Raw genomic sequence first — 24970 nt, forward strand, 5'->3', positions numbered from 1 at the left:
AAAACTTTAGGTATGTGGGGTCGGTAATTAATGAGCAGGGGGAAATGGAAGCCGAAATAATTAATAGAGTGACAAACGCTACTAAAGTATATTACCCGCTAAACAAAGTTTTTATAAAAAAACGGGAAGTCAGTTTAGAGACAAAAATAAAAATATTTAAAACTGTGTATGAACCGGTACTTTTGTATAGTGGTGAAACTTGGACTTTAAGCACTAGTAACCGAAGTAAAATCCAGGCGTGCGAGATGCGGTATTTAAGGGCGGCGATAGGAGTAACGCGACGTGATCGGATTAGAAACGAACAAATTAGGGATAAGTGCAATGTGATATCAACACTGACTAAGTTAGAAACAAAGCAGTTGCTGTGGTTCGGGCACATGGCAAGAATGAGCGAACAGAGAAAAGTTAAACAAATATGGAAAATGGGGGTAGATAAAAAGCGCAAGAGAGGCAGACCTGCTAGAACATGGAATGGGGAGGTAGGAAAGACCCTGACTGCACGGGGAATGAATTGGAGAGAGGCGGAACAATTTGCGGTCAATCGAGATGCATGGAGAGGACGTTCCGCATCGTATACCTCGACACCGTAAGGTAGAAGAGGAAGGATTATGGGATGGGACTTTTTGAAGTCTACCAAATGATTAATTTTAGTCAATATTTAGATATTTCATTGTGGCGGAAGCCGAAAGTCTACGAGGAAAATAATTACAATTCCAAATTGAAAGGTTGTTTTGTTTTGAATTAGCTGGACAGGTGTTTTCGGGGGTGGAGTAATATCGCATACCATTGCACACAGTAATGCATTGAACATTGTAGGAGTAGTGAAGGCCTCGGACGGACGGACAGAGAAAGTTGATGCAATAGCGCACCCAACTTCTGTAGAAACAGAATACAAACAGATAACAACGGCTCGATCAAATACCTAAAATTTGCGTTTCTCATATGACGTTTCGGATTAACGAGATTCCTTAGTTAAAATTCCTACCTGCATTCCTTCGTTATGAACTTATAAAAAAAAATTGTCGAACAGTTTATGCATATTAAGTTATGGCAACTTGTCTTATGCCTGCTCAAAAATTTGCAGATGCGACATTGAACGATATCATCCCCATTTGCAGGGTGTGTCATCTATAAGTATAAATTCTGAAACGATAACTAAATAGTTACATATTTCCGTGCGATATGACTATTGGAGAATAAGAAAGGAAGAATTGCAAATTTTGGTACATTTGGGAGCAAAGTTCCCAAACGAACCATTGACTTTATCTATTGCACGTAAATTTGGTTATAAATAATGGAGCTTTTCATGTAGTCGACCCTGTTATCTACTATTATAATACTCGGGAAACTTTGTCTAGCATTCCACAATGTCTTAGTGTAAAATAAAGTGTCGTTTGAAAGCTTTTATAACAAAGAGGGTTTACAACCATTTTTTCGGCAAGTAATTAGAAAATTTAGAAATTTGAAAGAATGCAATTACTCCTGGAAACACGCCGTAGTCCCATTCTTCCGGAAGTCAAGTCTACAATATTAACCTCTATAGTGAACGCGATTACATTTGCATTCCAACGGTTTCGGAATAAAACAATAACACAAGATGATGCTTATTCACCTACCTTAGATCGCAGCGAAATGTCTCGACTCGAAAGAAGGCGGAAGCTTAAGGTGAGAGAAGTCCACCGGTTCAAGCCCTTACAGTCGTTACACTTTAACGATAACAACACTAAGGAAAACACTACACGAGTAATAGTGTTCGATGTGCTTTACGCTCGATTTGTCTAATCTCTCACTGCGAGTTGTGCATCTGAAAATTGAAGAAAGGAAAAGGATTAGCTTAAACTAGTTAGATAATGGATCTAATTATAATTAAATGCGAGCCTAGGTTTTAACGATATTATCGAGTATAGCGCAGGTCAGGATTCAATTATTCTTAAAAGTTAGTGCGCACTTCAACAGATAATCAGATATCTTTCAGCTGTAACGAAACACCTGGTTAGATTTTCCACAAGGAACTATTTTATCATTCGCAATCTTAATTTAATGATTTTAATCTTTTAAGGATTCTCGAAGCGTATCGGCAGCGGCGAAATAGTTCGCGTTATTTTCCGGTATTTACAAGTACATCAAGTCGTGTCGTTAAAGCTCTCTATGAATCTGGTAGGCGACATTGTATCACGCACATGCATTTTGCTGCGTGCCGATGTAAGTTTTGTTTAGACAGGGCTAAATCAAATGACAGATCTTGGTAAGTATATGTATGTGTGGTGTACGTTGCGTTCGTGCAACGTAAAGTTATTCGGGTATACGGTATGAATGCTAACTAAACGAAGCTGTCATGTCGATTGAGAACTTGCAGTCGAGAATGTTGAATGACACATTAGGAAACCTATGTTTATTCATGGTTAGTTAATAGAATTAATGGTGTTGTCTTCATATTGATCGGAATGGTACACATATTTATATACCAACATCGGCTCGGCTCGACTTCGTCGATCGAACTTAGATTAAACCCGGTTTAAATGCCAGATTAATCACTTTTTACAGTCCCATTAATCTGGGGCATTAATAATAATAATAATGACATTTATTGAGCACACACCATACAAAGAACAGATATTATACATTACATTACATAACGTGTGACTCAATAGGGCGAAGTTCAGACTGGAATAAACCGTGTTATTCCGTCTGCTCTACCACTCAACCCCCTACATATGAAATTAACAACAAGAGACCAAGACATAAAAAAACCTAGCAAGAAAAAACTATATGATAATAAAAACCATTCAGTATGAAGGCACAAATGAAAACCTAAAAAGAAGAAAAAAAAAAAAAATGTAAAAAGAAAAAAAAATTATAGCAATAATGATATTAACGATGGAACTTAATGCTGCCTTGCAAGGAGTATGAGGCGCAAGCGTTTTTTAAAAAGACTTTCGGATAAATGTTTTAAATGAGATGGTAATTCATTATACGTCTTTGCAATATTGTAACTGAAGGAGCGTTTAAATAGTGACGTTTTGTGAGTAGGTATAGTTATAAAAAACCGATCTCTAACATTGACATTATGGACGTCAGCTCTGTATGTTACCTTTTCAAATAAATATGACGGAGTTTTGGTTTGAAGTATGCCATGGAACAAACAGGCAGAATGTAATATTCTTCTGTTGTTCATATCAAGCCACTGGAGGGATTTTAATTTATGTGTAATCCGGTCGTATTTTCGGATACCAAATATTAGTCTAAGGCAAGAATTCTGCATTCTCTGAATTCGATTGTAGTCTCTTTTGTCGATACATGGGCCATACACACTATTACAATAGTTAAATTGGGAAAGCACTAAGGATTCACAAAGCATAACCTTAATACTACGATTAATAAGAAATCGGCTATTAAATATTAGTTTAATATTTGTAAACGCTTCATTAATTATTTGAGATATATGCTTTTTGAAACGTAATTGGGAGTCAAAAATCAATCCAAGATTTTTGTATTCATTAACGACTGGTAATATTGCCCCGTTGGACTCAACAATTATTGCATGCTTGAGCGTGTTAATAATCGACGTTCGGCCAAATAGCATAACAGCTGACTTATTGCAGTTAATCTGGAGTCCATGTTCTTCAGAAATCTTAGCTATATTATACAGGTCAGAATTGAGTTGATTATTGATTGTATTAATGTTAAGGTTTTCAGTCGGAGCTTGATATAATAATTGTGTGTCATCCGCGTACATGTGATAAGTGCAGTATTCTAAACAAGTGTCAAAATTGGAGGTGTATATAATATACAGTAAAGGTCCCTGCACTGACCCCTGCGGAACACCTGCTGTAACAGCAATGGGGTTTGACATGTGGTCATTTAAAGACACGCGTTGTGTTCTATTGCTAAAAGGAAGCTTGAAATAAATTTAATAGAATAGTCGTTAAATCCGATAAATTTTAGTATTGCAAGGAGAACAGCATGGTTTATTCTATCAAAAGCTCTAGAGTAATCGAGCAAAATAAGAACTAGCAGTTTTTACGATCAATTGCAGAAATAATTGTGTCTGTGACGTGCAAAAGGGCAGTAGTGCAACTGTGCCGCGACCTGAAACCGGACTGTAAAGGGGGAAGAATGTTTTCAGAGGTTAAATATGCCCTGATCTGCCTATCCATGATCCTTTCCAAAATCTTAGACATACAAGGCAAAATACTTATTGGACGTAGATCAGTAAATTTATTATCATTCTTCCTATTTGATCCATGGTCATTTACTGTTCGTGCAATGCAACTACCACTTCTCTGCAGTAAGAATTACATTAAAAACGCTCCAAAAGTTGTTGGTTCTACGCGAATCAAAATTGAAACCTGGGATTACCTGGGAAAATCCCCCAGACATGATAAATATATTTTAATAATTAGGTACTTACATTAAGTTGAGTTGTGCAGGCATATAGACGTGTTTTCGCGAGCGCTCTCAAGTTTACCTGTGCAGCTGACTTTTTCGAAATGCCCATCTTTAAAAATTGTGGAACGTGCGATAAAAAGATCAATTTTGAAAAGGATTAGTTTGTGTATGTGATAAGTATCATCTGCTTTATCACTCTATATGTTCTGGCCTTTCCCATGCGGATGCACAATTACTATCAACAAATAATATCCAACGTCCAGCTTTTCATTGTGATAAATGCACTACCGAAAAATCACAAGTGACTGACCTATTGAAAATTGAAAACGTTGCAATCTGAAATTAGTGATCTAAAATAAAAACTTCTCACCCCGCAACTAGAAAACATATCCCCATTGTTAACAGAACAACTAATCAGTGAGATATCTGATAGAAATAGAAGAGCTTCTAACGTTATTATCTTTAACATTGAAGAATATGATGACCTTAACAATGCGGACAACAGTCGAATTACTGAGATAGTTGATGCAGTTGGAAACATTGATACTTCAAAATTGTGCTTCTTTCGGATTGGAAAACCCACACCTAACAAAAATCGTCCTATTAAAGTAATATGTAATAATGAATCAGAAGCTAAGCACATGTTAAAAAACAAAGCCAAAATTTTGCATAAATTTAGGGAGTACCGTATTACCTCTGATCAAACCCCAGCCCAACGCAACTACATTAAGGAACTGAGGAACACCTTGCGTAGCAGGCAAGAAAACGGCGAAACCAACATTACCATTAGGTACGTAAACGGAATCCCCAAAATTATTTCTACTAATCAAAAAAACTAAAGTCTCACTTGGACTCACTGTACACTAGCATCAAAATATTCAATGCTCTACCAGCCTTCATTAAGGATTTGAAAAACAGTGCTCAATTTAAAGCCGCCCTCAAAAGGTATTTGATAGCTGAGTGCTTTTATAAAGTATGTGATCTCAATTCTAATATATGACAACTATAGTATAATCAATTACTCTGTGATAAATTTATTTGACTGTTTGTTTGTATGCATGTATGTTTTCCTTGTGATATATTTGACAATATTCGTTTAGATACAACTGGACAATGTCTATGTCAATGTTTTGTTGATCACCAGACAATAAATTAAAAAAAAGAAGAACTAAATTGTTATTATCAGAATGTGCGAGGTTTAAACACTAAAGTGAATATATTTTATCATGAAATCATTGTCAGTTCTTATGATGTAATATGTCTTACTAAAACTTGGTTGAGTGCGGAACTATTCCCGGATAATATGTTCACCGTCTTTAGATGTGATCGAAACTATGATGAACTTAATGTTTCTCGAGGTGGGGGAGTCTTAATAGCCGTTAGACATAACACAGCCATTGACGTTTCTATTTTGGACCTAACTTTTCTCACCAACATTTTCAACTATATAGAAATTGTCGGGTGCAAATTGACTTTTGGACATTTACAAATGTATATAATTAATGTTTATATTCCTCCCAACTTATCGTTTAACGAATTTAGTGATTTTATTGAATCATTGTCTCATCTCAATCAGCTTTGTGACGACAAAATAATAATTTTGGGTGACTTTAATCTCCCTAACTTTTGCGGAGAAAATAACCACCTAGACAACAAATGTTATCAACTATTACAGTTTCTTGATTATGTTGGTTGTTCCCAGTTAAATAATATTCGTAATGTGAATAATTAATAGAACACTCGATTTAGTTAACAGTAACTTGAATTTGCAAATCGTTAAAAGTCAGTGTACTGTTCTACGTGAAGACGAACATCATCCGGCGTTAGAATTTCATATCAACTTAACGTAACAATAACTTGAAATCAAAGTTTAAACCAAAACTGTATAACATTGACACAGCGTGTACTGAATTCTATCGGGTATTAGGTTTGACGCTTGACAAAAGTGTACCTACATATACTAAAAATCATGAACATAAATTCCCCCCCCCTGGTTTTCACAAAATTTAATTCAACTTATAATCAAGAAGCAAAAAGCGCACAAAAAGTATAAAACCTCTGGTATGTTGTGTTATCAAAATGAATTCAAACGCTTACGAGCATTAATAAAAAAAGAAACACGTATCTTGTATAAACATTTTACTGGTCGAACTGAACAGGTGCTCAAGACAAATCCGAACAAGTTTTGGTCCTATGTACGTAGCAAAAAAGGAGTAACACGTATTCCAAGTGAGGTTGAGTGTAAATCTCAAATTTATAATACTCCTCAAAATATTGTTGATATTTTCGGTTCATATTTTGCAAGTGTATATGAAAAAGGAGGCCCCTGTGCCAAAATTAATAATGTTTACATCAACAGCCCTTATATTCATATTAATTCTGTTTCTGAGCATGAAGTCATTGAAGCCATAAAAAGCTTAAAAAACAAACCGACCGCCGGAACTGATCAAATACGTGCCTTTTTAATTAAAGATTGCTCTTGTATTCTAACATATCCTTTAACAATTTTATTTAACTTATCTTTAAAACAATGGACTTTTCCAGCTGTTTGGAAAGTTGCTAAGGTGTGCCCGATATTAAAAACAGGTTTGGCATCTAAAGTTGAAAATTATCGCCCCATATCTATTTTATGCAACTTTTCCAAAGTTTTTGAAACAGTACTATACAAAAAACTTTATCAACAATTTAACACGCAGTTGTCTAGTTACCAGCATGGTTTCGTTCCCAATAGATCAACTGTTACAAATTTGACTTGTTTTGTGCAATATTGTTCTGAAGCACTAGATAATAGACAGCAAGTTGATGTTATTTACACAGATTTCAGCAAAGCCTTCGATAAAATTGATCATAACATTATTTTAAACAAGCTTGTCGAATATGGTTTCAGTTGCCCTATTGTTAATTTAGTGAAGTCATATCTAACTAACCGACGTCAATTTGTTTCCTATAACGGGCATGACTCACAATCATTTATTCCTACATCTGGAGTGCCGCAAGGGTCAACTCTTGGTCCCTTTCTCTTTTTAATATTCATTAACGATTTACCCTCCGTAATTTCATCTCAGAGATTATTGTTTACGGATGACTTAAAAATTTTCACTAGGGTCACAAGCCACAAGGATTGCGAGAGCCTTCAAAGCGATTTAGAAAGTGTTTATAATTGGTGTAACGCAAACAGGTTGTACCTGAACATTGATAAATGCAAGGTGGTAACTTTTTCACGCAAGCGTCAATTAATCCGATACAATTATCAAATTCAAGATACACCCTTAAAAAGAGACACTCAAACAAAGGATATAGGGGTTCTGTTCGATAACATGCTAACATTTAGCTTACACATTGATACAATTGTTAGGCAATCTTTTAAAACCTTAGGTTTTATTATACGCATTGGTTCAGATTTTGCAAATTTGTCAACTATTATACTACTTTTTTCCACATTTGTACGAAGCAAGCTTGAATATGGTGTACTAGTATGGAATCCAGCATTTAAAAAACACGAAGAATGCCTAGAACGTATACAACGTCGTCTTTTAAAATATGTAGCATTTCGCTGTGATGGATACTACCCTACAAGAGGCTACCCACAAAATCTACTGCTAGAAAGATTCAATCTTTTACCCTTAAGTAGCAGACGTAAAAGAGTAAGTGTGTCGTTCTTGTACAAATTATTATGGAATGAAATTGATTGTGTCACATTACACAATTATTTAAATTTCTCTGTGCCTCATTCTTCCTCCAGGCATTTCCTAACTTTTAAATTACCCTATTGCAGAACAAATCTCTTACAAAATTCCCCAATTTATCGAATGTGTCATAATTATAACTCGGTATGCGATACTGTTGATATTTTTAACACTAATTTAAAATTCCTTATAAGTATGATCCAATAATTTTTGTCTTTTTCTTTTTTGCTTTTGCCATTGCACTAATACAATTTCTCTTATTTACCAATATTGTATTTTGATTTATGACTTTATTTTGTTTATTGTATAACTCTGTTAACAATTTTCTTTCACTTTAGTTATAAATCTATCATTATTATTTTTGTTACATTTTTGTTAATTTTTCTATATCTCTGTGCGACTTTTATTGAACAATATTTAAGTTTGTCCTGTATTTAGACTAGATAGTCTATTTGGACAATAAATTATTATTATTATTAAATTGTTATTATTATTATTATTAAAAGATATTTCAAGATAGGCCCAAAATTCCAGAAAATGTACAAATCAAATCATAAAATTGGCTGCCATCAAATCGTCGCTATTTGTTTACTTCATTTAATTATGTATTTAGTTTGTATATAAATTTAAAACGGGTAACTAAAAAAACATATCGAAATAAATTTTGACCCTAGTTTAAAGTTTTTTGACAAACACCGTCACTTGCGAGATAAGCGATACAGGCGTTTTATCAGTTCTGGCGGCGTAGATGAAATTTCGAATGTCGTCGAGAATAGCCATCTTGATTTTATTAGAGGAGGTGGTTTTTGCTTATATAGAAAGAATGAAGAGTAAATGGTGCCGTCTCGGGATATTTTAAAAGAGAGCGTAGATGTCTGTGACGCTAATTTTGGTAGCGGTAGTTCCGCCGGTTTTTGCCATCTGAGAAACCACAAAGTTAAGGGTTATTGTTGCGGTGTTTTCAAGGTGAGTTGTTTTTGTTTCTGATAAGAATCTCTCAGGGTCAAGCTAAAGTGTATGTTTAGCAGAACACCGCATATTTCTGGTCCTGGCCAGTTTATTGGATTATCACAGAACTGTGAGTAATTTTTGATATCTGTTAATTTGTTTTTAGATCGACCGTTTGTAAACGGGGAGTGTAGTATTCAAAAGGCGCTGTTAGCCTTTCCATGACGTGTTAAATTCTTGTAATTCTTGTAATTTTCTGTTTCGCGGGGTGAACGAGAACGTGCGCCTGCATTCATTCGCATTAATTTGAGAGTCCCAGTTTCATACGAGGAAGCTCCAATTATTTTAAAAAACTGGGTGGCGCTCAACTTTTTGGTAAGGCGCAAGGAAGCTTGCGAAGATTTTATATGTTCTACGAATTAACGCTGTTAGTTGGATGAGATGCGTTTCAGAGATAACTAATTATTTATGGTCTGTTTTAGATATTTGATGACATGGGTATTCATGACTAGTGGTATCAAAAAGATGGCACCACATTCCACCCAAGTTAAGTAACAATCGATTTATTGGATTTGGTGAACGTTTAATTTCACGGTATGGTATCAATAACCTTTAACCCTTGGATTACTTGTTTTGGGACTACGTAAAAGAATAATACAACAGAAATGCACCAATACCAAACGGCTATTTCGTGAAAATATCGAGGCCTGTAAACGCAGTCGTGGTGGAAATAAGTCATAGGCGTTATCCTATTTCAAGAAACGTTTCAGAAACTTTCACTTAGATCTCGAAAATAAGGTCCTTATTCAAACTATCTACAGGCTACGTCATCAGTTACTTCAAATTAGGTCCCGAAAATTAAGAAATGGCTTCAAAATAATAAAACGAACGATTTTTGAACTCCACCATCTTGGAAAATGCTATAAACGAATATGTAATTGGATGAAGCGGTTACAATTAAAAGAAAACTGTATACGTTTACTAATTATACGCAATTTACTTGTAGTGTCATGCTTTTAAGAATTGTTAGTATACAAATAGGTGACAATAAACAATAAAAGGACTATAGTTTCGCAAATAACCCATCTTTTACGTAATCATACTTCAAAGTTAATTGCCCGTAGTGTTAGTGGACCCACGGTCAAGGCTACAATTTCTTTAATCTAACAAAACTGGGAGAATAAGTTTTATTTGTTTATTTTAGGAGCGAGCACCTTAATTTATTGCACTGTATAATTATCTAATTAGTTATCGTAAAGCGCGACATAATCGCTATAGCCTTGACATGCACAGTCAAAAAACCCCAAAAGAGGTGATTTTCGCTTACCACTACTAAAAATAAAATCCATCTTATTACTTAAATATTTCGTTTTTACAACGGCCGCTTTTAACACGACGTCATTATTTTTAATTCAAAAAGAGGATGTTTTCACCTCCCCGAAAAAAAAGGACGGCCCGATCAAAGAGTAACTTTATGTATGTGAAAAACTATTTTACGATTGTTAAAGTTTTTTGCGCGATTATAAATTGGAAATGTTTAGTCGTAAAATTTGGCTTTTATTGTCAGTGATGGTTTAATTACGGATCGTTTCGCTTACCCGAAGCAATAGTAGTCTCGTTCTCAAATTTGAACGACTAATTAAACACGAAGTATGGAGAATTTATGGCATGGGGAAATTAGTATGCGGATATTGGTAACAAGAGCTATCTGATATGATGAAAAAGCTTGGGATCGAAATACTCTGCTCAAATTGATTTTGAATTTTGGGTCACACGAGTGATGTGGCATTGTGCGACTGAGTTTTAAGGATTTGGACATTACCACAGTTGTTGTATTGAATCAATTCTTTAAATTATGGTTTTGATCATACATTAATTCATAAAATATAACTATGGTCATTTTTGTCATTTAAAAGTCGACATATAGGGAACAAAAATACACGTAAATCCCTATGTCTACTTTTTAATAAATATCACCATTCCTACTTTGGGAAAATTTGAAAGAAAATTTTTTTGGTAACGTAGGTAAAGATCATGATTCGTGCGTGGAGCTTCCTTATAATGACACAACTAAATACACTGGTGGCACGAGCACATTCCACCAACACGTTCAAGAAATAGCAGTAGAACACTACAATTTTCTTCCGCTTGGACTATGCTATAAAGGAAACTACTTTCCACTAACGCGAAAAACGGAAAAGGGGTAAGGAAAAATTCCTTTATATTTAAAAGTCTGCTTTATTAACAAGTTAAATTTTGGGGCATTTTTTGATCCTCAAAAGTTTGTGCAGCGCTTTTTATACATACATTGTTTTTGAAATATCACGGAACCAGTTTCCAATATTATAGCAGGCCCCTAATAAACTCCTGAAAGTCTCTTAAAGACGCAGAGACACTTGAAAACCTAATTTTTTTAAATCCAACATTATATTCATAAAAGCATTTAAAAGCTGTTAAAGTCCTTAAAAATTATCCCCCTTAAAGATTCTCGAAAGCTTTTACAGACGGATAAAACCTCTTAAAAAAAGCGTTTAGAAGACTATGGCTATTGTCCCAATTTCCACTAAAAATTTGCCCTAAAAAGCATCAGCTGGATTGACGGGTTGATTGATAAAGGCCTCGTTCCAGTTTCGCGCATTCATATTAATAACGCGGAACAAGATCGGAAGAAAAATCAAATTTCCCACATCATCTCTGCCATACATATCGATCTGGTCGAAAGATAAAGGTGCACAAAATTCCGTTACATCTAAATCCATTAGCCACTCAAACTTCAAGTTCGTGCTAATTGGAAGGTAACTGCGTTTATATAGTTTAGTATGTAATTATCCCACGGTGTAAAATGCATAAATTTCTAAGCAACCGAAACGCGGTGTGTTTTCGTAGTGAAAAACTCGTAACTTATGGATGTGGAAAGTCACGATACGATCACATGCCGAACATTTCATTTAAATAAATGTACTTCTTTAATCGGTTTCATTGTTAAACTGTTAGCAATTACCGGTAAATTATGATAATGACTTCAAATTAATGCGAATGGTATAACTTCCATTTTAATCCCCGTTTCTCAACCTAACACTTTTCGTGCCTACGTTAATATAAGGAGTTTAAGTAAAACTTTCACCGTAAGTCTTAATAGACACTCGATGGACAGGTTTTGTTGCGTTTTTGATTGATAGACTATTTACTTTTTCCGAGTTACCTAATCAAATCTAATAAGCGTAACACCTTTCTATACACGACAAAATGTAGCGACATTTGAGAAGAAAGTACACAAAGTCGCTTGTGAAAGTGACAGAGACCCCCAACGCGATGCGGTATGCAAACTTTGAGCAAATAATAATATATAAATCACGATGCTTTGCTTTATTGATTTATTAAACTTTACGTAACGTTCTATTAGAGTACTGGAACGTGCCCTACATTACACCACACTAGTGTTGTAAATAAAAAAGAAGTGCCACGAAACTAAACAAAAAAATGGACATTGCAACATAAAAAAATGACTCGTGTGTATTTAATAATTAAAAAAACCTTGAAAGAAAATTAGACTTACAACACTAATAACACCGTAACTGCAGACATGGTTCCCTTTGTCGAAACGAACGATGCAACGAAAGAAAAATAAATTTCATAACGTGAAATATAATATAATAATTACCTATGTAATTTTTTACGCTCCATTAGACAAGAATAATAAATAATAAAGTGGTATTTTGAAGATTCGTTCGCCAATAGGATGCCTGAATTTCAAAATCGCGATTAATTATACCTTCCATTATAACTCTTTTGGGTTACGTTATGAAACCGGAACTTGTAACCGCCACCATGACATTAATTCCTACATCAACCCTTCGGGTTACAAACAGTTATCTATTACGATCTCAGCATGATACAAGCGTCTCAGATCGACCCGGAAAAAATTTTCTTATAGAATGTAGCCTGTAGAATCCATAATTTCAAACAGTTCTAAGATTGGGCTACTAGATCAAAAGTTACAGCCCTTTGAATTTTTTTTCGAAATTGGTTTCTAGTCATAACTTTTGATTGAGAAGTCTGATCGAAAAAGTACGAATTGTTTTGGATTCTACGCACCAAAATTAATAAGAAAAAGTGTTTTCCCGAGAAATTTTGGTGCAGTCGATTTTTGGTAAAAAAGGAAGGTTATACACTGCCTTTTTTGAGACCCGAAAAAAAAATTGTGTCAGATCGACCCGGAAAAAAAATTTTCTTGTAGAATGTGTAGTCCAGTAACTATATACATCAGACCATGCGTCAAATCCGGTAGTTCTGATTTTTTGTGGGATTGCTTATGTTGTTAACCCAATGTATAATTCAAGTTTTCGACCTCGAGCGGCGAACGAAACATAGTCAAATATACTAAAAACCGAGGAATTTCCGTTTTCTTTTCAGATTTTGACGATTTTAACCCTGAAGGACCAGTTTATCGAAAATAACTAATGAATACGCTTTGAAAGTAGACTAAATTGTTTACAATTTGAGGCTACAACCGTTTCTATAGACGTAATAGTTTACGAGATAATGCTTTTCAAAGTTTATGGATCAAATTATTGTAAAGTAAAAATATCCACCACTGAACTGAACAGAACTAAATCAAACGATTACACTCTTGGATCTTTGACATTAACAGCTAATGATTGTTCGACAGTTTAGTTGGCAACAGAAACTACCACCTTACAAAATTCATTACTTATTCGTTTTATTTTTCAGCGTAATACCGCTCATTCTTGGCATCTGTGTAAAACAGAATAGAAACGTCACCCATAAAGTATTGTGAAAGATTTTTGAATTCGAAAAATTGACAATCTTTGAAAAGCATTATCTCGGAATCTATTACACCTATACAAACGGATGTGGGCTTAAATTATAGCAAATTTGGTCTGCTTTGAAAACTTATTGAACCGTTATTGGCGAAAAACTGGGCCTTCAGGGTTAAAATCGTCAAAATCTGAAAAGAAAACGAAAATTCCTCGGTTTTTAGTATATTTGACTATGTTGCGTTCGCCGCTCGAGGTCGAAAACTTGAATTATACATTGGGTTAACAACATAAGCAATCCCACAAAAAATCAGAACTGCCGGATTTGACGCTTGGTATCCCCCATTTTTAAGAACAAGGTTACTGGACTAAAAGAGAAGGCTCAAATTTCGATTACCCACCTGCAATCCTTCAACTTTAAACATCAAACTTCAAGTGATAAACTTGAAAATGGAGAGAATCAAGTTTTAAACTCCAGATTCTTCTACTACAGTACTTTAAACTACAGTTCACAAATTCCCATTCTCAAGTAGTGATAAATGTAGGGAGCGAAGATGATGCCTTCAGCTCATATACACGGAAGTAGAGTAAGTGGTAAGATATCGTGGAAATGGGACTATGTAAGGGAGAAGGAGGAAAACGACGCTTTTCCTGAGCCCACCCGGACAAGGAGAGGAAAAACGCCTTTACGAACAGCTGGAGGCATGTGTATAAACTGCCAAGGCTGACCCTAGTCCGATATCCATAGAGCTACCGAGTGAAATAGACGACGTGCTTTTTAGAAACATGGTGGAAGCCACACAAATCCATCGGAGAAGAAGTAATCATAGTTGAACCGGGGAAGGGCAGTAACGGCGCGCTTCGGAGGTTGAAGGAGGAAGCACTCAGAGATACAATAAAAAATTATCAAAACCCTCGTGTGAGATCGAAGGCGCTTCAGCGCATTTTTGTGTGACAGATCAGTGTTTTATTAGCCAGTTTTGACTCCACCATCAGTAAGATATCATCGGGAGTTACCACATTCTCTTTGTCGGTACACGCATTTTGATAGATTTCACTAAAAACCCGGCACAAAATAGTACTCAGATTTTGGGTACTTCTCATAGCTCGAGCTTCTATAGGCGACACGAGAAAGAGAAACCACGATTCGAGCTTTAACTTTTGGGCGCCCAAAGTCGACTACCCCTCGAAGATCGCCGTGCAAAAGGTGGTTCATTTCACCCCTAGGAAAAAAAAACAAAATTACGCAGGAGTTGTGCGCGTTGAAAAGATCTTTCCGACGACACCTATTTGAAAACAATCGGAGAAAAACTATAGAAGATAGAAAAAAACTGAAAAATCTCCAGGTTAGTATAACACGCTCGGGGATGGCGATCAGATTTCGCGATAGGTACATGTACACTCCTCGTCTTTTTACAAGCGTTCTTCTAATAAATTTGCAAAAATGCGCTAAAAACGTACGAAGAACGCAAAGGGGAAATCTTCTGATAAAGACGACGGTTGGAAAAGATCGAAATATGGGGAATGAGGTAAGAGGAAATTTCGAGAAGGTGCTAAAAGGACAAAACCACTATCTTCATCAGAGATATTGAAGAGACGGCACAGAGCGGGTAAATAAATCTACAGAGCGGACTATTAATAATTTGCTGTGTTCCACTGAAAAAATACGTTTTTGCGCAATCCACATTTCCGTACCGTTCAGTACTGTAGCTTAGTCCCTAGACCTCGTATCGACTATCAAAAATTAACTTTGGCATTCATCGTATTGTGTTATGGCCCTAAATCGATCAAAATTCTTATTTGTTCACCAATTTTGTTAGGAAAAAGATAAAATTCGATTGCTCGATGACCAAGAAATGATACGTGTCTATTTTTATCCAATGAAAATGTCGATTTTCTTGGGAAATTCAATTGAGCAATGCCCAAGAAGTGGTCCATGTGAATTTTTTTTCACCAACATAATTTTGGGTAAAAAATTTCAAAATCTCTATTTATATAGGTACTGATTTTCTTTGGAAGAACTCGTATCGACTTCTGGTTTTCGCTATATGAAAGCTTATGGATTCCAGACAGGAACCTGGACCCAAATGTCCGTTCCGATTCCGTTTATATTTAAGCGAAAATATTTATAACGGTTCCGGTCCGGTTTCGGTTCTAAAAAAATAACGGTTCGATTCTGCGCATTTTTTTCGGCCCATAACGGTTCTTTTCGGTTTTAGTCTACAACGTGATTTGTTAATTAATAGGTGCGTGTAAAAGAAGTAAAAGTGATGAGTACCAAAACGTGACGTATCGTCAGTGTAGCTAATTTACAACGACGAAGATAATAAAGGAGGAAGCGGAAAATATTTAGACTTAATTTATTTAAAAAAACAGAAAAAATACACAAAAACTTATGTAAAAATATTATGTATAGAGCATTATGTTTTTTATTTTTATTTTCTAAAACCTCGCCTCTCTTTTTATTATTTACATTTACAGTAGTGGCTAAATTACCGCCAACGCCACCCTACTGCCTGCAATTTCGACACCTTAAACCGATGGGAATCATAGAGTAATATTTTATGAATTTTCAGGACGTGTTTACCGGCGCGTCCATCAACTCCCATAACCTGTTAAGAACCGTAAAGAACTGAAAAAAATTAAGGGTTCCGGTTCTCAATAAGTTTCCATAGCGGTTTCGGTTCGGTTTTCGCTCCTGAAAAAAATACCGGCTTCGGTCCGCTTTTCGATTCTATTTCGATCCGATCCGAGTCCCTGGGTCCAGTTCCAGATGAACGACCAGACTACAGAGAACTATTCATCACTTTATTGCCCAATATCTAAATCCTTTCATTTGTAGATCTCTCTTACGCCTGTACCATGTATTGCAGGTGGTAAAAAAGAGAATAAAATGATAATATAATAATATATGGTGCATTTTTTTTTTAATTTTTACCATGGGGATCTCTTAAACCATAAGAGATGCAAAATCGCTTAAATGGGAAAAGTGAGGAACAATTTTATGCTGATTAAAGTTCTCTTTCAAAGCTAGCTCTACAAATAGCGAAGTTATGGCAAAAAAAATGTCGTTTTCGAAGAATCCGCTGGCGTTATTTAATAATAGAAAACTATCTTTCAACCTAAAACATCTTAATAATTAATATCGCCACTTAAAATCGTTGAAGTTTTCTATCTCTTCTTTTGTTAATTTCTTAAATATTTGATTATTGATATGATTTATGCCACATTGTGTTATATTAAGGAATTTTCAAGAGCCGGCAAAGTGGATCCCAAGAGCCCCCTCTGGCTAGGGCCGTGGGAGGAAGTAAGAAGATCCCTATCGGAAACGGAGCATCTTACAGGAGAGGCAAGAATTTTTTTGAGAAAAGTACCCAAAGCGGTTTGCAGGTTGTGACAATAGTCCTCTGCCCGAGGGTGCAGAAATACAGACAGAAAAAAACTATGTAGAGCCTGTGATCAAGAGGGCTATGAGGCAAAGAGACCCTTTTTGCGTCCTATGCGACGAAAAGGGACACCAGACCGGCTCCGGAAAATGCGGCCATTTCAAGCAGGCGCTGAGAGAAAAGAAGGATAAGAGAATGTGAATGTGTTATTGTGATATTTTTTGTCTACATGTGAAAAGAAAAGTGATTGCACTGGCTGCACAATCGATCATCATGTATGGAACCCCAATCTGGATGGAGGTGTTGAGGATCAATAAATACAGGAACATTTTATGGACCACACAAAGACAGATGAACTTAAAAATCACAAGCGCGTATGGAATTGTGTTAACTGAAGCCCTTTGTGTCATAAGCAAAGCGGATGGAACTGCTCGTCGACGTTTACAGGGTGCGTTTGCAGAAAATTAACCGCGGAAATTAAAAACCCAATTCGAATTTCTATACTAAAAAAAAGGACTTACGCGACGGCATTGTTAAGCATCCACTATAACCACTTTGTGTTGCAAGTGAATTGCGCAACGGCGTGCATTGCTTTCGATTTTGCAAAGAACCTCCCCACTATGAACCGAGGTTGAAGGACAACAATTTTTGGTTCCATTCCAGAAATCCTGCATAGAAGGTGATGCTGTTGTCCAAGATTGAACGATTCAAGGGGTAGATTTAGACGCCGTAAAAATAAGGTAAATTGTAAATTTCTGCATATTTTGTATTCAATACATTGCCAAAAATAATCAAAATGTAATAAAGGAATTAGAGACTGCCCCATGTAATGCCTGCTACAAGCTGAACCTTCAAGGCGTCGCAGTAAAGAAGTAATTTATATCTTTATTATTTCCGATTTTTTTGCGAATTATCAGTAAAAAAACCCAATCGCGTATATCTTAATGAGTCTTAACGAACGAATAAAATTTAATTATCTGGCCAGCAGATATATTTTTTGAGTTTAGTTAGGAATTAGGCTCTTGTCTTTTTATAGTGACTGTACCAATTTGTTTGATACCGATACACTTTAGTACCTATTCAAACTTATAATATTATAGAAGAAAGAAGGTTCGTTTGGTAATGGGAATATTGAATATACAGAAATCGATTATTTAATTTTGATAACTATATACAAAAACGACAATTAAAACGTTTACTTTAATAAACAATTATTTAGATATACGTAACTGTATATTTTTATCACAAGGACATTTAATCCCTTGGGAACAAATGAACAACTTCTCTCCGCAAAAGTGGAGATCCCCTAAGTCCAAAAATAGGCACTATTACGTCGACAGTAGAAGTACTCACTTTCAGCATTACTAGGTGGCCATTAGATTGAACTGAAACTAAGACTAAGGCCCAAAGGTAAACAACGATTTTTTATTCAACGATCATAAATTGTTGAACATCGTGCAGTACAAATTAGAGAACGGTGTTCCCAGAGTGCGTCGATAAATTTAGTCAAGTCTCAAAAACAATAAGGAAGTATGCTATCACTAATGTAAGACTGCACTTTGCTAATAACGTATACGTTCGTACAATAGACAAGTCGATTATGATTAAATGAGTTTCGTTGCGAATAAGAATAGGTCGTTATTTAGTAATAATCTTAAAGGGAAGTGTAATGATCTTATTACTTCATTAAACACGTTAAGTGACTACAAACTTATTTACGAGTATGGTATGAAAATATTACAAAATTAAAGTGCTTCACGTGATAATTTTACATGGCTTAGTGTTTAACACCTGTTATATTTATACTTAGTTCGCATTGTATAATAACATTACCGGTGCTCAACTATAATAGGCTTTCCCAATAATAACGGCTTTCATATTATTTCTAATTACATTCCGTGTAGGTACATTTTCACACCGCCATGAAATAGGTATTTGTTCTATCGATCCGCAAGTTACAATGTCTGATTCTGTCGTAGGTCCTCAAACATTCATAAATCATTTTTATTGGAATAGGTCTGTCATGATCTAGTTTCATAACCCTTAATCTGGGATTCTTTCAACTATATCCTAATGCGTTTACGCATTCGGGAGGAAGGATATATCCAACAATTTATCTTTTAAAAACTTAACTTTTTTTAGGGTGATTTCCTATATATTTACTGCTTCGTCATACAAATTTACTGGACCAAAAAAGTATCAAAGCTTCATGATTTTAGATTCCAGCATGATACAAGTTCTAGAATTCACTATCTAAATTTTTACGTGACCAGAAACAACCTTTATGACACAAAGTAAGTATAACTTTCATGATGCATAAGATCAAGCTTTAGGATTCAACACTTAATTTCACGATTCAACATTTAAGTTTCACGATTGAAATCTTGATTTAAGCGTCACATTTTTTCTCAAGCTTTTTGATCCAAGTTTTAAGATACAATCTCAGGTAAGTATTGATTGTTCAAGGTTCAAAAATTCAAATTTAAACGCAATCATAATCAAAGCCTCCAGATTCACGGTTCAAGACACATCCTGAACGGTCATTTATACCGTCAGAATTAAGACCTCAAGTCTCAAGCTTCAAATTTTAATTTTAGTACTACGCTTCAAGATTTCTGGCTAAACTTGATATTCTTCAATATTTCAATTTCAAGACCCAAGAAATAGGTTGCTTCATTTGAGGTTCTAAGTTGGTCGATAAATTCTTTAAGATCTTCTTTACGAGTAGCAGTAATAAGACCATCATCTACATATAATGCTAAAACTATCTTGACGCCATTTTTCTCTTTAACAAACATACATGGTTCTTCTCTACTAGTTCTAAACTTTAATTTTTCTAAATACTTTCCATAAAGATCCTTTCCATCTTTTAACCAAATAAAAAGCAAGGTGGTAAATGAAGTCAATGTTCTGCCATTCATGTAGGGGTGGATTGAGGAATTGTGTTTGTTTTTGCTTACATTTTATACCTGTCAAAATCGGGTTTACTAAAAGAGTATCTCGCTTCATTTTCAGATATCTGCTATTGCATGAGTATCTGGTATATATTTTCACTACGTGTAACGTGCGAAATGTATCGCTTTCAACGCTCGTTATGTAATTCTCTATTGTCTACGAATCGCTGACTGCAGTAAATACGTGGTGAAAGATGTTGCAACGTTCTAGCAAGTAATAAGAATATTTAATTAGAAGATAGCAAAATGAGAAATTAAAATTCAGGTCCAATTTACTAATCAAAAATCATCAAACATTACAAATTTCTATTCGCATGTTTGGCTTACTCCATTGGTAAAAATTTTTATACGCGATCTGTTCGGAATGTGAAAGGAGATTAACGTTTGAAGGATAACGCGGTGACTAGAATCCCTTGTATTTTTTATGGGTTCAGATCATCGTGGTACACTTACTTTGCAACCTTGGCCAATTAGCAGAGATATCCCACCCTAAATTAATCGGAAAAACATTTGATTGTTGACATTGATTTTGTTAATGCATATATCTGATTTAAGAGGATTATCTACACTTCCTTGTTATAAAACACCCAACAGTGCATAAATATGAGCAAAAGGTCCCCATTATTTTTGTGCGTCTCTAATTCTCAAGGAACACAGTTATCACGAAATTAGGATAAAGAATGGGAAACTATTTTCATGCTGGAAGCTATAGTTAGTGTCCTGATTAAGGATGCAAAGAAGAGAACATTTATTTTGATCATCCCCTGTGATAGATGTCCAACATCCAATCGTTATGTGCATAAATAACGAAACCGAAACGTAGCGCTCCAATTAATTTTTTTTGCATTACGCCAAATTTGGAAGTCAAACAATAGGTTACCCATATATATCTAACGCTATATAATTAAGCGCACATAAATTAGAGACAATACAAAAAATTCAGACAAAAGCTTTTAAAAACGAAACCACTCTCGGTTTTAGACCTACGTGAGCTTAATTCCTATGATGAAAGGATAACCTATAATTTAAACTGAAAAAAGAAACTAGCGCGGCATTTCAACGTTTTACACATATTACCCACATTCCGTGTAAAGTATAACTAATGGTGATATTTTAATCAGAAGTATCAGTATTTAACTCGCATACCATCATTTTCTTTATGCTAATACGTGTAATAGCGGCGAGTCATTATTTATAATGAATTACTGTTTTGCAAAATCCCTAAAGCGACAGAGAAGAAAAAAAATATTGCAAATAGTGAAATTTATGGGCGTAAGCAAAGAAAGTCATAATCCGAATTTATGGTACGAGGGATTAATTAAATTTGACCCTTGTGAGGCGAGGTTGGAGGTAATATCGGCCGGAAAGTAAAGTCCAACAGTAATTTAGATCAGTACTTTTTTATGTCAAAAAATTTGATATTTACTTCAACAATGAATTTACGGATACTAGGTTAGTCCAGTAAAATAGGGGCAGGACCTCAAAGGGATTAAGCATAAATTTTGGTACCCCAAAAACTAAGAAATGTTCGGACTTTCTTCAATGTTTGGTTATATCTGCTAAACAACGAATCCTAGTGAAAACTTTATCTAGAGGTGAATTAAAGACCATTAAATTCTGCGTCGATTCACCTCTCCAACTTTAAAACTGGACCATTTTATAAGGTAGTAATCGACGGGTGAAGGACGACAATTTTTCCCATATTGGCTAAAATGTACCAGTTGACCACGGTCTCTCAATCAAAATTTTGTTGTGTATGTATACCTTATTAAATAAATATAACTTTTATAGCCAAAAGGACATTTTCCATTATCCAATCGTTTTCAAAGTTCTCGATTTTCAGGAACATTAGAGAGAACATTGGTACAAAACTTCAACCAAATTGGCCTGCGCCTTACAAAGTTATTCAATAAATATCAATTTTATTACCAAAAACGCAATTACCGAAAATGGTTCCAAAAGATTTTTAGCTCTCGAGACAATTTAAGGGAACATCTGTTTCAAAAAGTACTTTATTAATCAAAATTGTGCACTTGATTTGCGAGGTGTTGGTAAAATTATACATAAACCGGCAACCGGTAAAAAGGTTAAAGACAATTAATTTATGCTTCCTTTATATTTATTGCTGGAGGACCACAGATATTGCTTTTTGTCGACTACATAAATGTGTTTGTCTTCCATTTAAGGGACTAAAGTATCACTTTTTCTTTCGAACGCGACGCCGGACAAAAAGTGACAGTATACACTGAAATTTAAAACAATTGAATTATTATAATTGTTACCTGTAGACGTACATTTTGGTTCGTGCACCATATTTTATACTTATACCGTTTTCCTTATATTTTTTTGAATTTGAGAGACAGTCATAGCTTGTTCTGCAGAGTTTTAAACGATCATTTCTGCACCGCACTTTTTTGAAGGAGAATCATTAAATGAAACTGACATTTATTATTATACGGTCACAATTTGACATGACAAGGTATATTGACCCTAAAATCAAACAAAACATTTTTTAGCCCCAATATGGCGGATTAATGTAGTCACTGCAGCTATAGTTTGTAAATTGTACAAACCAATTCATTTTGATGAGAGTATTAGAATACCATGAACGGTAGAGCATGTGCCCCCTGCTCCCCTCAATTTTCTACTTGGCACCACTAAAGCTAGGCGTTGCAAAATATGAAATCATTTGGTATTGTCCTCATTAGCGAATAATGAGCAGTACAATGTTTTTTAATGCAAACTAAAAGGCAATCAGTTAGTGGCAATGGCCTACAAGCGAAGATAAAATGTCGTCGGATAAGTTTTTAACCTCAAATCACTCCCAGAAGTAAATTTGAACGTTTGCTAATGCCTTGCTCAACTTTTTAGACAAGATAAACGAACTAATGAAACAGTTTAATAAAGAATGAACAAGATAAGGGAATCTAAAAACGTAAAAAATCGCCGTACGTCGTAAAGATTAAAAAAACACATCAAAAAAACTTCCATTTTATTGAATTATAAACGATTCTTGAAACTCTTGCGTGCACCAAATGAAGCAATAAAAACAAACTGTGCTGTTTTTGTTTATAACACAATTCATCAATATTATGATTACTTGCAAAATGCAAATCAGATTAGATATTTCCAAGAAATAGTGGAAGATGAGTTGAATTATTTTTTCACTAACCTCGCGTTTAGTTTTTTACCTGGTTACTTTTTTTATCTTGTATCTTTCGTAATAAGTTTACAAGTTTGCCTTTTTTTGAAAATGGTACCATTCATGACATTGATAACAAAGATACCACCATAGTTTCTCTTCCTCCTACCCCGAAACTATCCCTTTAACCGAGGCCTCGCTTTAACCAATTAAAAAACGCATTTATTCCAGTATTATCCATGTGAAGAACTGGAGCAAAACAGGTTCACTGCACTCCCCCATCTTTTTTTGCAAGGTAAAGGCGACGCAAAAATATAAGTTAGTACCAAAACCTGAAATAAAGCCCAAATAATGAGCACATGAGATCACTGCACAAATTAAGCGAAATTTCCGTTAATTGTCTTTTTTCAGAATTGTTTACAGAAGTTAACTTCATTCATCTTAATCTCCCGCTGTTAGATAACCTTTGATTACCCTACTGCATAATATCATTTCTAGTCTAATGCGGAACCTTTCAAGATAAAGGTTCTTTGCACCGTACGTAGTAAATAAAAACACTATCCGTTTTTTTCCCCTTCAAGTTACGTGACCTAATGAATGTTTCTCTTGAAAAACCTCACGAAACAAGTGGGGCGTAATGTTTCTGGTCAATTGCAAGAGAAAATTCCGTGTCTAGTTGCGCTGTTTCTATGCATCACTCTATATCTAGCCGCAAAGTAATAAATAAGCGATTACGCTTAATCATACTTTAAAAAAACAGTTCAAGGTCCGTATTTTTGAAACTATATAAGATATATGGGAGGTGACTTATCAGTACAGCAGAACAATTCAAAATGAAGCTTCTAATACTCTTCGCTCTACTATCTTCATCTTTCGCATCATGGGTAACTATGACAAGTTTATCCCAAAATTTTTAAAGTGCCCTTGCAGAAATTTGACATGGACCCGGAAATACTACACGACTGGCTGGGAATGATGCAACCCTATACGGAGCAATGCCACAAAGAAACCGACGTCGATAAGGAGATTGTATACAACGCGTTCATGAAGATGGACCTTCCGGAGGATTACAAGGAATTCAATTGTTTCGCGAAGTGCATGTACACGCGTCTCGGTTTTTACTATCCCGAAACGGGGAAGTTTGATAGGGAGCTGATGGTGAAGCGAATTAAAGGTATGACAAAGCATATAGCCGAAGATTGTTACGAGCATAGGTATCATACTGAGGAAGAGGACAGGTGTAAGCATATGTACAATTCCGTCGTTTGTGCGATAAAGAAATTGTCGAAAATGGTGGACTGAGATTTGTACTCACGCGATAAATAAATTATTTGTAACCATTCAATAATGCGTTCAAATTACTAAAGCATGCTCTAGGATTTTATGAAAATGCCAAACCATTGACCAAGGAGTTAGAGCACTACATGATGGACTCCGTTGGAAGATAATTAGTGATCTTTTTTAACGATCTAACTTACGCACCAATTATTTTTGCTTTCAATTTATAGTGTTATTGTGTGTTAATTAAAACCATTGATTAACTTTATTGCACCCAACAGACCGAAACAAACCACTACTACTTTTGATACTGGTATCTGACAGACCGAGTCTCCAAAAAAGCCGAAACCGTTAGAAATGATTAAAAGGTCCCTCTTGGTAAGTAAGACCGCCTTGTTCGTCCCGTCTG

At 35.2% G+C, this 24970-nt stretch overlaps 3 protein-coding genes across 4 annotated transcripts in view; 1 reads left to right on the forward strand and 2 right to left on the reverse strand.

Moving 5' to 3' along the window:
- The window catches only part of LOC116159660 (beta-mannosidase-like), a 503499-nt gene that overhangs the window by 150368 nt on the left and 328161 nt on the right, over window positions 1-24970 (reverse strand). The window lies entirely within an intron of this gene.
- LOC116159659 (uncharacterized protein DDB_G0283697) overlaps window positions 1-24970 on the reverse strand; it is a 175118-nt gene that overhangs the window by 144260 nt on the left and 5888 nt on the right. For both annotated transcript variants that reach the window (XM_031472686.1, XM_031472685.1), the window contains exon 2: window positions 1617-1804. The gene's annotated coding sequence lies outside the window, so the exon portion shown is untranslated. The remainder of the gene's footprint in view (window positions 1-1616; window positions 1805-24970) is intronic.
- On the forward strand, window positions 23892-24743 carry LOC116159673. Its single transcript, XM_031472708.1, has 2 exons — window positions 23892-24167; window positions 24214-24743. Exons 1-2 carry the CDS (start codon window positions 24117-24119, stop codon window positions 24583-24585), a joined length of 423 nt encoding a protein of 140 aa, XP_031328568.1. The 5' UTR covers window positions 23892-24116; the 3' UTR covers window positions 24586-24743.

This window comes from Photinus pyralis, unplaced genomic scaffold (assembly GCF_008802855.1).
Source record: "Photinus pyralis isolate 1611_PpyrPB1 unplaced genomic scaffold, Ppyr1.3 Ppyr1.4_LG1, whole genome shotgun sequence".
Taxonomy (NCBI): Eukaryota; Metazoa; Arthropoda; class Insecta; order Coleoptera; family Lampyridae; genus Photinus; species Photinus pyralis.